We start from the raw sequence: 14,300 nt of genomic DNA on the forward strand, positions 1-14,300 counted from the left end.
TAAGGGCTGGATTACTTGACAGAGAGAACTTGTTACGAAGAGGAGTGCCCCGTGATACATCAGAGAGAGTGTATTTTGTTACAAAATACAGCACTGAAGCAGAGAACATTAAAAGAATCATTAAAAATAATTGGGGAATCATCCAAAGTGATACGCTACTACGCCAAGTCTTTCCTGAACCACCAGTCATAAGCTTTAAGAGATGTCCTACCCTAAATGACAAATTAGTCCACAGTTACCTTCCGGGTGACTCTCAAAAAACTTGGCTTGACCACAAACCCAAGGGCTCTTTTAAATGTTACCAGTGCAACCATTGCAGTAATATTGTACAGAAAAAGTATTTTGTTGACACAGCTTCTAAAATGGAGTATTACCTCAAGCATTTTATTAACTGCAAAACCACTCATGTCATCTATAGACTGGAATGTCCACAGTGCAAGGTGTTCTACATTGGACGGACAAAGAGACGCCTTCAAGATCGCTTGACGGAACACAAGTACGCCATACGGGTAGGCAATGAAGACTACCCCATGGCAAGGCACTACAAGTCCTTACACCATGGTAACCCTGCCTCCCTACAAGCTATGGGTATTGATCATGTTCCGGCCTCTATTAGAAAAGGGGACCGTCTTAAACAGTTAAACCAAAGGGAAAGTTTTTGGATTTACAAACTACAGGCCACTAAGTACCCTGGTTTAAATGAAGATATGGATTTCTCACCCTTCCTGTAGGGTCGTTATGGGTCCATTTGCTGTCATCTAGTGGACATTTTGCTCAATTGCCCTCTAGCTATGTTTGGACTGTTGTTCATGTTTTGCTGTGATCTGTGGAATATATTGCTTTCTTGTTCTGGACACTTCTCCCAGTCATGGTTAGGGTTGGAACTGCCTCTCTGGGTGTTCTGATGCTTCTAGCTTGGAGTTGTATGCTCATGATAACATAGCTACAGTATTTTACCTTTTCATGTGTATATTATTGCTTACTAGGTGTGTCCAATTTGGTAACCACTCCCTCTTCTAATTAGGGCTAATTGGAAAAGACTTTCAAAAGAGGACATTGTATTCTCTTTTTTCTGTACTCCCTGACGAAGGCCATGCAGCCGAAACGCGTCGGTTTTTAAACAACTTTGTTTCTATTGAACATGCCATACTAATAAAGGCATTTTAATTAATTTATGAAGAGTGCCTTGGTCCTCCTTTCTTTTTGTATCCCAGCATTCCTTGTGTGTGTGCGCACTGGTTTATTCCACAACCTGTAGCCAGGCCCAGTAATGACAGGACTGAGATGAAGGATCTTTGTTTTCGTGTGTGTGTGTGTGTGTGTGTGTATGTTGAGAGAACCCCATGGTTAGTGTAGATGTCTCTCTCTATAGGATCGCAGAACGATTAGCCTACATCTGCATGTTCGGCATATCATTAACCTGATGCTTCTCGCTCTGTCTCTGTGCTTCTCTGTCATTCTACATCGATAATGTTATTGGTAATCTTTGAACAGAAGCAGTACTGGTCAAGGACGCACGCACGCACGCACGCACGCACGCACGCACGCACGCACGCACGCACACGGTATAAATCCCAGTGTTTGCCAGGTCCTTATCCAGAGGAAGTCCAGTCCAAGCTGTTAAAGAAAAAGCGCTGAGTGATGTCATTACACAGAGCCTATATCCTGCCCAAGATAAATAGAGATAAAAGTAGTTCAAGTCCTGTAAAAGTTGTGTTGGGGAAAGCTTTCATGGGTGAACTGAATAATAAACAGAGCCATGGCATGAGATGATAGCCCACTGCTGTATCTGAATTGCCACTGGAATGCTGTAGGTTTTATCATTATGATGTATTTACTATGTATCTGACCAGTATACTGGAGAAGTCTCTGGTGTATGTTTCAGCTCCTAGCTCTGATTTTGGGGGCATTTCACAAGATTTAATCTCTAAAATGGTCCTTAGTAGGAAAGATTGTTGACTTCTTTGTGAAATTTCTATCTAAAAGCATAATTGAGAAATAATTAATCATTCATGACATTGTGATGTCTCCTTTAAGACTCCTTATTGTTTAATCTGTAGGTGCTACAAAGCAAACATTGGTCTCATATAAAGCTTTACCACTTTCTCTGTGATATGAGTCGTATTTTGATATATATTATTTATTTTTTTACATTAATTTATTTATAGAAAAATATAAACATGATTGAAAAATAGGAAATGTTTGATTTTGGTATTTTTCAATTTTTTGTTGAACATAATATTCTTTACGGGCAGATCAAAGTCCCAGAGTGGGATCTCTGCTACTTGTATAGTTATTAAAATCTAAAATGTTCTATTTTAAATATTCACGTTTATTTGTGCATATAAAAAAAAGATAAACATAAGACAATTGTTAATGAAGTCAAAATACGACTCATATATTACAGAGAAAGTGGTGAAGCTTCATATGACACCAATGTTTGCTTTGTAGCACCTACAGATGAAACATTATGGAGTCTTAAAGGAGGCCTGGGTAAGGCCACAATGTCATGAATATGCCATGTCTTTTTGTTCCTGATTTCATGAAGAATCACTCTTCTAGACTTCATAATTCAGCCTTCACAGACCATTGAATGTTTTTTCCAGTCAAGTCTGTAGTTTTTCATCATTCTCTCCTCTGACTTCCCTTATCTCTCTGCCTGTTATAGAAACAGACCCAGGAAATGCCTGTTGGAAGATTTTAAGTGGTTCTGACCCCCATATATAGTTGTGTGTGTGTGTGTGTGTGAGGTAGGAGGTTATTAGGGAATAGGGAGGGTAAGTGTGTTTTAGCTACGTCTCAGAGAGCCAAAAACAACTGCAAAGTATTTTAACCACTCTGACAAATGAATGGATAGGAAACACTCAATGTCTTTCATGCTGAGAGGAAGCAGGCCACTGCCAGCAGTGTGTGTGCGTGCGTGCGTGCAGCCTAGTAATGTGAGCTAAGATTACGTCACATTCTCATGCGTCAGTGACAAAATCATAAGGACCACTCATAGTACTTCATGATTAGATTACATATGTTTGGATTGTAGGACCTGCAGCTTTCTGTTGGAATGACTTTACAGAGGGAGAAAATAAAACAACATGTACACATACACACACACACAGGCACACAAGCCTCAGTCACAGACAGACGTAGAAATTCTGAACACAGAACAGTGAGCGAGTTATGTTGATTTGACTGGAGCAAGCTATTAACCAGATATAACCAGGGGTCGTGTCTACTCATTGTCAGACATAGTGCGCACACAGTTCAGGAGACTGAGATTTGAAGAAATATGGTAATTACACACACACACACACACACACACACACACACACACACACACACACACACACATATATATATATATATATATATATATATATATATATATATATATATATATATATATATATATACATACACATACTGCTTGATACATACTGCTGATGAAAGTGTGGTTAGTCATGCCATTCAAATGATGTCTTGGGGCTAACTGTACAACAGTGACTGGTTTCAGTGGATCCTCTTCAGGTTCAGAAACAAAACCTGTGTCTCAAATGCTACCCTATTCCCTTTGGTGCACTACTGTGGCCACTTGCCACCCCTAACCCTACAGTATGTGTCCCAGGTCAAAAGTAGTGTATTATCTAGGACTATTACTATTATTATTATTATTTTATTTTATTATTTTATTTTTATTTTTATTGGTGCGTGACTGTTATTGAAAGTTGTCTTGTCAATCTTGTTTTGTATTTAACGCCACTTTAAATGTGTACATGACACTGCAACAAAATTTCCCCATGGGGACAATAAAGTAAGTAAGTAAGTAAGTCATTTAGGGCAGTGTTTCCCAACTCCGGTCCTCGAGTTCCCCCCCCCCAACGGCACATATTTTTAGTTTGAAGACTCCATATTTCATGATCTGGGTGTCTGAGATACAGTGCCTTCAGAAAGTATTCACACCCCTTGACTTTTTCCACTTTTTTTTGTTTTACAAATTGGAATGAAAATTGTTGACAATTTATCAATCTAAAGAAAATGCTCTTGTCAAACTGGAAGAAAAATTCTAACATTTGTAAAAAAAAAGAAAAAAAAAAAGATGAAAAATACAACACTAATATTTCTTGATTCCACCCCTGGATTTACCCATTATTCTTTTTCAAAATTCTTCAAGCTTGTTGATCATAGCCAGACAACCACTTTCAGATATTGCCATAGATTTTCAAACAGATTAAATTGAAAACTGTAACTCGGCCACTCAGGAACATTCACCCTCTTCTTGGTAAGCAACTCCAGTGTTGATTTGGCTTTATGTTTTAGGTTATTGTCCAGCTGAAGGGTGAATTCATTTCCCAGTGTTTGGTGGAAAGCAGACTGAACCAGGTTTTCCTCCAGGATTTTTCCTGTGCTTAGCTCCATTCCGTTTATTTTTTTGTTTTGTTTTTATCCTGAAAAACTCCCCAACGATGACAAGCATACACATAACATGATGCAGCCACCACTATGGTTGAACATATGGAGGTATTCAGTAGAGGTCGACCGATTTTATGATTTTTCAACACCGATAACGATTATTGGAGGACCAAAAAAAGCCGATACCGATTAATCGGCCGCTTTAAAAAAAAAAGTATTTGTAATAATGACAATTACAACAATACTGAATGAACACTTATTTTAACTTAATATAATACATCAATAAAAATCAATTTAGCCTCAAATAAATAATGAAACATGTTCAATTCGGTTTAAATAATGCAAAAACAAAGTGTTAAAGAAAGTAAAAATGCAATATGTGCAGTGTAAAAAAAGCTAACGTTTAAGTTCCTTGCTCAGAACATGAGAACATATGAAAGCTGGTGGTTCCTTTTAACATGAGACTTCAATATTCAACAACTACTCCAAGTCTCAGAGAGAGTGACGTTTGAAACGCTATTAGCGCGCACCCCGCTAACTAGCTAGCCTTTTCACATCGGTTACACCAGCCTAATCTCGGGAGTTGATAGGCTTGAAGTCATAAACAGCGCAATGCTTGAAGCACAGTGAAGAGCTGCTGGCAAAACGCACGAAAGGGCTGTTTGAATGAATGCTTACGAGCCTGCTGCTGACTGAGCGATGGTAGGCAGACTGCTATATCAAATCATAGACTTAATTATACCATAATAACACACAGAAATACGAGCCTTTTGTCATTAATATGGTTGAATCCGGAAACTATCATTTCGAAAACAAAATGTTTATTATTATCGCATATACCCTGACTCTGCATGCAATGAACGCAAGAGAACTGACATAATTTCCCCTGGTTAATATTGCCTGCTAACCTGGATTTCTTTTAGCTAAATATGTAGGTTTAAAAATATATACTTCTGTGTATTGATTTTAAGAAAGGCATTGATGTTTATGGTTAGGAACATGTTGGAGCAACGACAGTCCTTTTTCCGCGAATGCGCACCGCATCGATTATATGCAACGCAGGACACTCTAGATAACTACACATGGTTGATGATATTACTAGTTTAACTAGTGATTATGTTTGATTGATTGATTGTTTTTTATAAGAAGTTTAATGCTAGCTAGCAACTTACCCTGGCTTCTTACTGCATTCGCGTAACAGGCAGTCTCCTCGTGGAGTGCAATGTAATCAGGTGGTTAGAGCGTTGAACTAGTTAACTGTAAGGTTGCAAGATTAAATCCCAGAGCTGACAAGGTAAAAATCTGTCATTCTGCGCCTGAACAAGGCAGTTAACCCACCGTTCCTAGGCTGTCATTGAAAATAAGGATGTGTTCTTAACTGACTTGCCTAGTTAAATGAAGGTGTTAGAATTTGTCTTTTTTAAATAGGCCAAATCGGTGTCCAACAATACCGATTTCCGATTGTTATGAAAACGTGAAATCGGCCCTATGTAATCGGCCATTCCGATTAATCGGTCGACCTCTAGTACTCAGTAATGTATTGGATTTCCCCCAAACATAACACTTTGTATTCAGAACAAAAAGTGAATTGCTTTGCCACATTTTTTGCAGTATTACTTTTGTGCCTTGTTGCAAACAGGATGCATGTTTTGGAATATTTTTTTATTCTGTACAGGCTTTCTTCTTTTCACTCTGTCATTTAGGTTAGTATTATGGAGTAACTACAATGTTGTTGATCCGTCCTCAGTTATCTCTTATCACAGCCATTAAACGCAATCCGTTTTAAAATCACCATTGACATTGTGGTGAAATCCTTGAGTGGTTTCCTTCCTCTCTGGCAACTGAGTTAGGAAGGACGCTTTTATCTTTGTAGTGACTGGGTGTATAGACATTCAATAGGTCGCCTTTGCAAGGCATTATTTAGGCTTGCCATAACAAAGGGGTTTAGTACTATTGACGTATTGAGTCAATAGTATTCCACCCATTTGTTATGTCAAGCCTCAATAAGTTCATGAGTGTACATTTGCATAGTTACTTGAGCTTTTAATTTTTTATGAATTTGTAAAAATGTCAAACAATTCCACTTTGACATTATGTTGTATGCCAGTGACGACAAATCTCAATTTAAATTCAGGCTGTACCCCCAACAAAATGTGGGAAAAGTCAAGGGGTGTGACAAATACTTTCTGAAGGCACTGTATGTGGGGCACTGCCTCAGAGGAAAAACTCCCCAAATCAACTGTGAGTTAATGTTGTTTCTCTCTCGGCCTCTCTCTCTCTCTCTCTCTCTCTCTCTCTCGGTCTCTCTCTCTCTCTCTCTCTCTCTCGGTCTCTCTGTCTCTGTCTCTGTCACTCGCTCTCTGTCTCTCTCTGTCTCTGTCTCTCGCTCTCTGTCTCTCTCTCTGTCTCTCTGTCTCTCTCTCTCTCTTTCTCTCTATCTCTCTGTCTCTGTCTCTTTAGGCGTGAAACCCTCCTGAGATGTTCTCAGTGTAAGGTAGCGTGGTATTGTGACGTCACCTGCCAGGTAAGCAGCCCAACCAGAAGTTCTCTCATATGCTGTTTCCACTCATTCAAGTACCTAAAGAAAGGGACGATGGATGTGAAAGAAATAACCCTATTCCCCTATCGTAGGGGAACAATAGACCTAGGGATGTGTGTGTTGTAACATCTGAGACTGACCCAATTCCTACATCAGCACATGATGTCACCTAATGAAATGAATGACACAATGCTGCCCACTGCTGCTCCCCATATATACTGGTTTCCATTACACAACAGGTGTGTGTTTGTGACAAATGTGTGTGTGTGTGTGCTCCTCTACCTCGTCCTTCTGCGCAGTGTTTTCCCCTAGATTATTTCCAGGCGTGGTGCAAAGCAACATCCAGCCCCTGTTGCACCAAAATAGAAATCAACAGAAGTCTTGTTTAGTGCAACCACTGCTTCTGTGTAAATTAGAATTTGACCTGCACAGATCTCAAGCCAGCACTGTATATTCACCTTTTAGCCATCTTTCTTTCACATCGACGCGAACCTTTACATTTAAGGTCACTTTATTGGTCAATTGCACACGAGGTCCTACCGAAATTTGACTTCTGCTTTTGAACCCCTAACCCTAGTGTAGCCTCCTCCACTCCTCTCTGATATGAAATGTCACCATTCACCTCTGATTTCCCGCTAACAAACGCCCCTGACTTCCCAACCCAGTCACTCGCACACGCATGCACGCACACAGCCACACACACACTCATGCACATCTGCCTGTGTGTGTTTGTAAAGTGCGCCCCCCCCCCCCCTTTTCCACTTCACATTGCCTTAACTTTCAAGAGTTCACTCCCTTCAGTTCTTTCCAAATCTCTCGACGCCTTTTCAGTTTGTACTGGTCCTATTCCTATATCTTTTCTACCTATATGAACACGAATAGAATATCTTTTTTAAATGATGTGTTTTCTCTCCAGAAACGGGCATGGTCGGACCACAAGAGGGAGTGTAAATGTCTCCGCAGCCTCCATCCCAGAATCCCCACTGACTCTGTCCGTCTGGCAGCCAGGATCATCTTTAGATTGGTACGCCTCCCCTGACTCGCTCAGCGATTGGTTCAATGTTCTGAATTGACTGGTCAATCCGTTTTTCAATCCAGTCACTCCAGGAAGTGATTTGAAACTCATTTCAGAAGTTGAAAAATCCTCAGAGAAAATGAAGATGGAATTGAGCCAAACACTTTCCTACGGTTAACAGACCTGGATGAGAATGTTTGTTTTGTTTTTAGACGGTTCTCATGATAAATAATTGATCTCATCTAGTTTTACACTTCTTCCTCTCTTACCATTTTCCATTTTCCATGTTTTTCCACCACTTCTACCTCCTACATCTCTCTCCTCCCCCTCTCTCTCTCTCCCTCTTCTCTTCCGTTAGTTGAGTCCATCGCAGACTTCTCCAGGGCTGTGTTCTTTAGAGGAGCATGAGTCACGTAAGTCTCTCCCACCTCCCCTACAAAAGTGACATTCAATACTTTGTTTTGCCTTTCTCGTCGAACAAAACAAAATATATACATATTGAAATATACAATCACAATCTCCTCCACAGTTCTTTACATTCTTCTATAATTTTCAAACACAAACATCAACTCAGACAGCAGGAGAAGTCAATTCTAGCCTGGCCGGGGTGGGACATAGCCTGGCCGGGGTGGGACATAGCCTGGCCGGGGTGGGACATAGCCTGGCCGGGGTGGGACATAGCCTGGCCGGGGTGGGACATAGCCTGGCCGGGGTGGGACATAGCCTGGCCCGGGTGGGACATAGCCTGGCCCGGGTGGGACATAGCCTGGCCCGGGTGGGACATAGCCTGGCCCGGGTGGGACATAGCCTGGCCCGGGTGGGACATAGCCTGGCCCGGGTGGGACATAGCCTGGCCCGGGTGGGACATAGCCTGGCCGTGCATCTACAGGTGGTGTTTACATGTTGTCCCCAGGTCTCAGATTAAGTACACAACGTCAGCTACAGGACTAGGTGTTGGTTAGACGTGACAGACAAAGTGGGGACAGTATTAGACACAGGGACATTGTCAGACACAGTGTTGGACATATTGGGGACATCATACCTAGTTGAGACGGTACCAGACATAGTTTGGTCAGTGTAAGACATTATGGGGACAGTAGACATGATGAGGACAGTATCAGACATTATGGGGACAGTAGACATAATGAGGACAGTATCAGACATAATGGGGACATTAGACATGAGGACAGTGTCAGACATAAGGGGGACATTAGACATAATGGGGACAGTATCAGACATAATGGGGACAGTATCAGACATAATGGGGACATTAGACATGAGGACAGTATCAGACATAATGGGGACAGTATCAGACATAATGGGGACATTAGACATAATGGGGACAGTATCAGACATAATGGGGAAAGTATCAGACATAATGGGGACATTAGACATAATGGGGACAGTATCAGACATAATGGGGACATTAAACATAATGGGGACAGTATCAGACATAATGGGGACATTAGACATAATGGGGACAGTATCAGACATAATGGGGACAGTATCAGACATAATGGGGACAGTATCAGACATAATGGGGACATTAGACATGATGAGGACAGTGTCAGACACAGTGTGGACAGTAGTAGGGGCGGAATGAGAAGTTGTGGCTCTCTTCCAGTCTCCTAGTCTAACTAGCAGCTTCCCACATGGGAATATAACCAGAGCATCACTCCTGATGAAATATACAGGAAGCGGTCAACAAGACAGCTCAGATGTGACCGACGCATTCTTCTCATTATAATGGTGATCATGAAGTCTCTGTTTTGACTATGTTGCTCGACTAACATGCAGATACTGTATATGGTAGAAACAGTATGGTGTAGGCGACCATAACCAGTATTAATGGACCCAGGTTATTCCGCTTGTCATTATCAGAAACTAAGATGGCGGCAGAGAGACCCCTCCAAGTACCTACCGTGGAAAACACTAGGAAGGGAAAGGGAAGGAAAATAATAGGCAACACCACTAGATGATGTTTTTTAAAGATTTTACTTTTCATTTTCTTTCTTTCTTTAACCAGGGGAAACCCATTGAGATCAGGGTCTCATTTACAAGGGTGCCCTAGGAACAATAAATCAACATGGTCAGTCTCAATACAACACCATACATTTACAATTACACATTAGAACAAATGCAATTCAAAAGCAACAGATAGAATTACACATCCGTCAACACAAGTGCAGTTACGGTGCATTCGGAAAGTATTCAGACCCCTTCCCTTTTTCCACATTTTGTTTCGTTACAGCCTTATTCTAAAATGAATTGAATACATGTTTTTCCTCATCAATCTACACACAATACCCCATAATGACAAAGCGAAAACAGGTTTTTAGAAATGTTTGCAAAAGTTTTACAAATGAAAACAGAAATAGCTTATTTACGTAAGTATTCAGACCCTTTGCGATGAGACTCGAAAATGAGCTCAGGTGCTTCCTGTTCCTTGATGTTTCTACAACTTGATTGGAGGCCACCTTTTGGTAAATTCAATTAATCGGACACGATTTGAAGGAGTACACCTGTCTATATAAGGTCCCACAGGTGACAGTGCATGTCAGAGCAAAAACCAAGCCATGAAGTCAAAGGAATTGTCTGTAGAGCTCTGAGACAGGATTGTGTCGAGGCACAGATCTGGGGAAGGGTATCAAAATATTTCTGCAGCATTGAATGTCCCGAAGAACACAGTGGCCTCCATCATTCTTAAATGGGAGAATTTTGGAACCACCAAGACACTCTTCCTGACCTGGCCGCCCGGTCAAACTACCAATCGGGGGAGAAGGGCCTTGGTCAGGGGGGTGACAACAATCTCGGCAGCACTCCACCAATCAGGCCTTTATGGTAGAGTGGACAGACGGAAGCCACTCCTCAGTAAAAGGCACATGACAGCCCGCTTGGAGTTTGGAAAAGGCACCTAAAGGAATCAATCAGTACATGAGAAACGATATTGTCTGGTCTGATGAAACCAAGATTGAACTCTTTGGCCTGAATGCCAAGCGTCACGTCTGGAGGAAACGTGGCTACATCCCTACGGTGAAGCATGGTGGTGGCAGCATTATGCTGTGGGGATGGTTTTCAGCGGCAGGGACTGGGAGACTAGTCAGGATCGAGAGAAAGATGAACGGCGCAAAGTACAGAGATCCTTGATGAAAACCTGCTCCAGAGCGCTCATGACCTGAGGCAAAGGTTCACCTTCCAACAGGACAACAACCCTAAGCACACAGCCGGACTTGAACTCAATCGAACATCTCTGGAGAGACCTGAAAATAGCTGTGCAGCAACGCTCCCCATCCAACCTGACAGAGTTTGAGAGGATCTGCAGAGATGAATGGGAGAAACTCCCACCAAATACAGGTGTGTGCCAAGCTTGTCGCGTCATACCCAAGAAGACTCGGGGCCGTAATCGCTGCCCAAGGTGCTTCAACAAAGTACAGAGTAAATGGTCTGAATACTTATGGAAATGTGATATTTCAGTTTTGTATTTGTAATAAATTTGCAAAAATTTCTACAAACCTGTTTTTGCTTTGACATTACGCTGTATTGTGTGTAGATTGATGAGGGGAAAAAAACAATTTAATCAGTTGTAGAATAAGGCTGTAACGTAACTAAATATGGAAAAAGTCAAGGGGTCTGAATACTTTCCGAAAGCACTTGAAGCATTTTCAGTAATGTCACGATGGCGGAGAGCACCCACGCAGCAATGGAGAGAGAGTAAGTTGGATTTCCTAATGGAGCGATTACTCTGGTACGACAGAGGTTGCGCTATCATCACATATCTCTCCAGGGGGATGCACATCATCACATATCTCTCCAGGGGGATGCACATCATCACATATCTCTCCAGGGGGATGCACATCATCTCATATCTCTCCAGGGGGATGCACATCATCACATATCTCTCCAGGGGGATGCACATCATCACATATCTCTCCAGGGGGATGCACATCATCACATATCTCTCCAGGGGGATGCACATCATCACATATCTCTCCAGGGGGATGCACATCATCACATATCTCTCCAGGGGGATGCACATCATCACATTTCTCTCCAGGGGGATGCACCATCATCACATATCTCTCCAGGGGGATGCACTATCATCACATATCTCTCCAGGGGGATGCACATCATCACATATCTCTCCAGGGGGATGCACATCATCACATATCTCTCCAGGGGGATGCACATCATCACATATCTCTCCAGGGGGATGCACATCATCACATATCTCTCCAGGGGGATGCACATCATCACATATCTCTCCAGGGGGATGCACTATCATCACATATCTCTCCAGGGGGATGCACTATCATCACATATCTCTCCAGGGGGATGCACTATCATCACATATCTCTCCAGGGGGATGCACTATCATCACATATCTCTCCAGGGGGATGCACTATCATCACATATCTCTCCAGGGGGATGCACTATCATCACATATCTCTCCAGGGGGATGCACATCATCACATATCTCTCCAGGGGGATGCACCATCATCACATATCTCTCCAAGGGGATGCACATCATCACATATCTCTCCAGGGGGATGCACTATCATCACATATCTCTCCAGGGGGATGCACTATCATCACATATCTCTCCAGGGGGGTGCACATCATCACATATCTCTCCAGGGGGATGCACATCATCACATATCTCTCCAGGGGGATGCACATCATCACATATCTCTCCAGGGGGATGCACATCATCACATATCTCTCCAGGGGGATGCACATCATCACATATCTCTCCAGGGGGATGCACATCATCACATATCTCTCCAGGGGGATGCACATCATCACATATCTCTCCAGGGGGATGCACATCATCACATATCTCTCCAGGGGGATGCACATCATCACATATCTCTCCAGGGGGATGCACATCATCACATATCTCTCCAGGGGGATGCGCTATCATCACATATCTCTCCAGGGGGATGCGCTATCATCACATATCTCTCCAGGGGGATGCACATCGTCAAGACAATGTTGACAAAGAATAAGAAAGGCATGTACGTAGAATGTTTGAGTAAATCCTAACGGTTGTCCCCTGGTTATGAAATGCACAGCCCTGATTGAAGACCTAGATGAGATCTGAGATGAGAAGATGGATGAGAAATATAATAGGAGCCACGTTAGTAGCTCCGACGTAACAGAGTATAGCTAGCCACATAGATAGCAGGCAGAGCAACACAGTACAATATGAAATCAATGGTCGCTTCGAACACTCATTGAGAGTGACTATTCATGTTCAGGAGATCTTAAGTATTCCAGTGGTTTTTTTTCAGCACAGAATACCATATCTAAGGAGTCATGGAATGTATCGTATGACGTATGCTCCATTTCAATTTTAGATGTGAGAAGTTCCTCGTGTCATTTGTGTCGTGCATCTTGTCTTCTATGTAGAATCTCATGTGATATCCATAGCTGAAGTACATTCCATATAGGCCTGATTTTATGTGTGTTCTGTGTATTAAACTGTGATTAACGAACTGCAGCTCGTCAGTTTGGATTGTTGATCGTCTCATGTGTATATCATATTCTTTGTGTATTTTATGTCTTCAAGTGTTCCAAAATATATGAGCGTTCAACCTCTGCATATTTGTGGTACTTGTACAGTGCATTCAATAAGTATTCTCTATACTTATTACACATTTTATTGTGTTAGAGCCTTAATTCAAAATGTATTAAATATATTTTTTATCCATCTACACAAAATACCCCATAATGATGAAGTGATTTAATAAAATAAAATATCAATTTTACATTAGTATTCACACCCCTGTGCCCCACAGTTGACAGTGGACGTCAGAGCAGAAACTATATCATGAGGTCCACGGAACTGTCCGTAGATCTCTGAGAGAGAATTGTGATGAGGCATATATCTGGGGAAGGATATTAAACAATTTCTAGAGTGTTGGAAGTTTCCAAGAACACCGTGGTCTCCATCATTGGGAAATTGAAAAAATATGAAACTGCCCAGACTCTGCCTAGCGCTGGCCGTCCGACCAAACCGGGTGAGAAGGACCTTGGTCAGAGTTGACCAAGAATCTAATGACCATTCTGACAGAACTACGGAGTTCCTTGGCCGAGATGGGAGAGCCTAGCAAAACGACAACAGTTTCTACAGCACTTCACAAATCTGGGTTTTATTGGAGACTGGCCAGACAGAAGCCACTCCTGAGAAAAAGGCACATGTCAGCACGCCTGGAGTTTACAGAAAGGCACGTGAAAGACTGTGAGCATAATATACAGGCAAATCCAAAAGATTCTTTGATCTGCTGAGACAAAAATGTAACTATTTGGCTTGAATGCAAAGCACTATGTCTGGAGAAAGGC

At 42.0% G+C, this 14,300-nt stretch overlaps 1 protein-coding gene across 1 annotated transcript in view; it reads left to right on the forward strand.

The window, feature by feature from the left end:
- The window catches only part of smyd3 (SET and MYND domain containing 3), a 207,735-nt gene that overhangs the window by 17,495 nt on the left and 175,940 nt on the right, over nucleotides 1–14,300 (forward strand). Inside the window, exons 2-4 of the mRNA XM_055864258.1 lie at nucleotides 6,865–6,928; nucleotides 7,860–7,967; nucleotides 8,317–8,371. Coding sequence (XP_055720233.1) covers nucleotides 6,865–6,928; nucleotides 7,860–7,967; nucleotides 8,317–8,371 — 227 coding nt within the window. The remainder of the gene's footprint in view (nucleotides 1–6,864; nucleotides 6,929–7,859; nucleotides 7,968–8,316; nucleotides 8,372–14,300) is intronic.

This window comes from Salvelinus fontinalis, chromosome 16, assembly GCF_029448725.1.
Source record: "Salvelinus fontinalis isolate EN_2023a chromosome 16, ASM2944872v1, whole genome shotgun sequence".
Classification (NCBI taxonomy): domain Eukaryota; kingdom Metazoa; phylum Chordata; class Actinopteri; order Salmoniformes; family Salmonidae; genus Salvelinus; species Salvelinus fontinalis.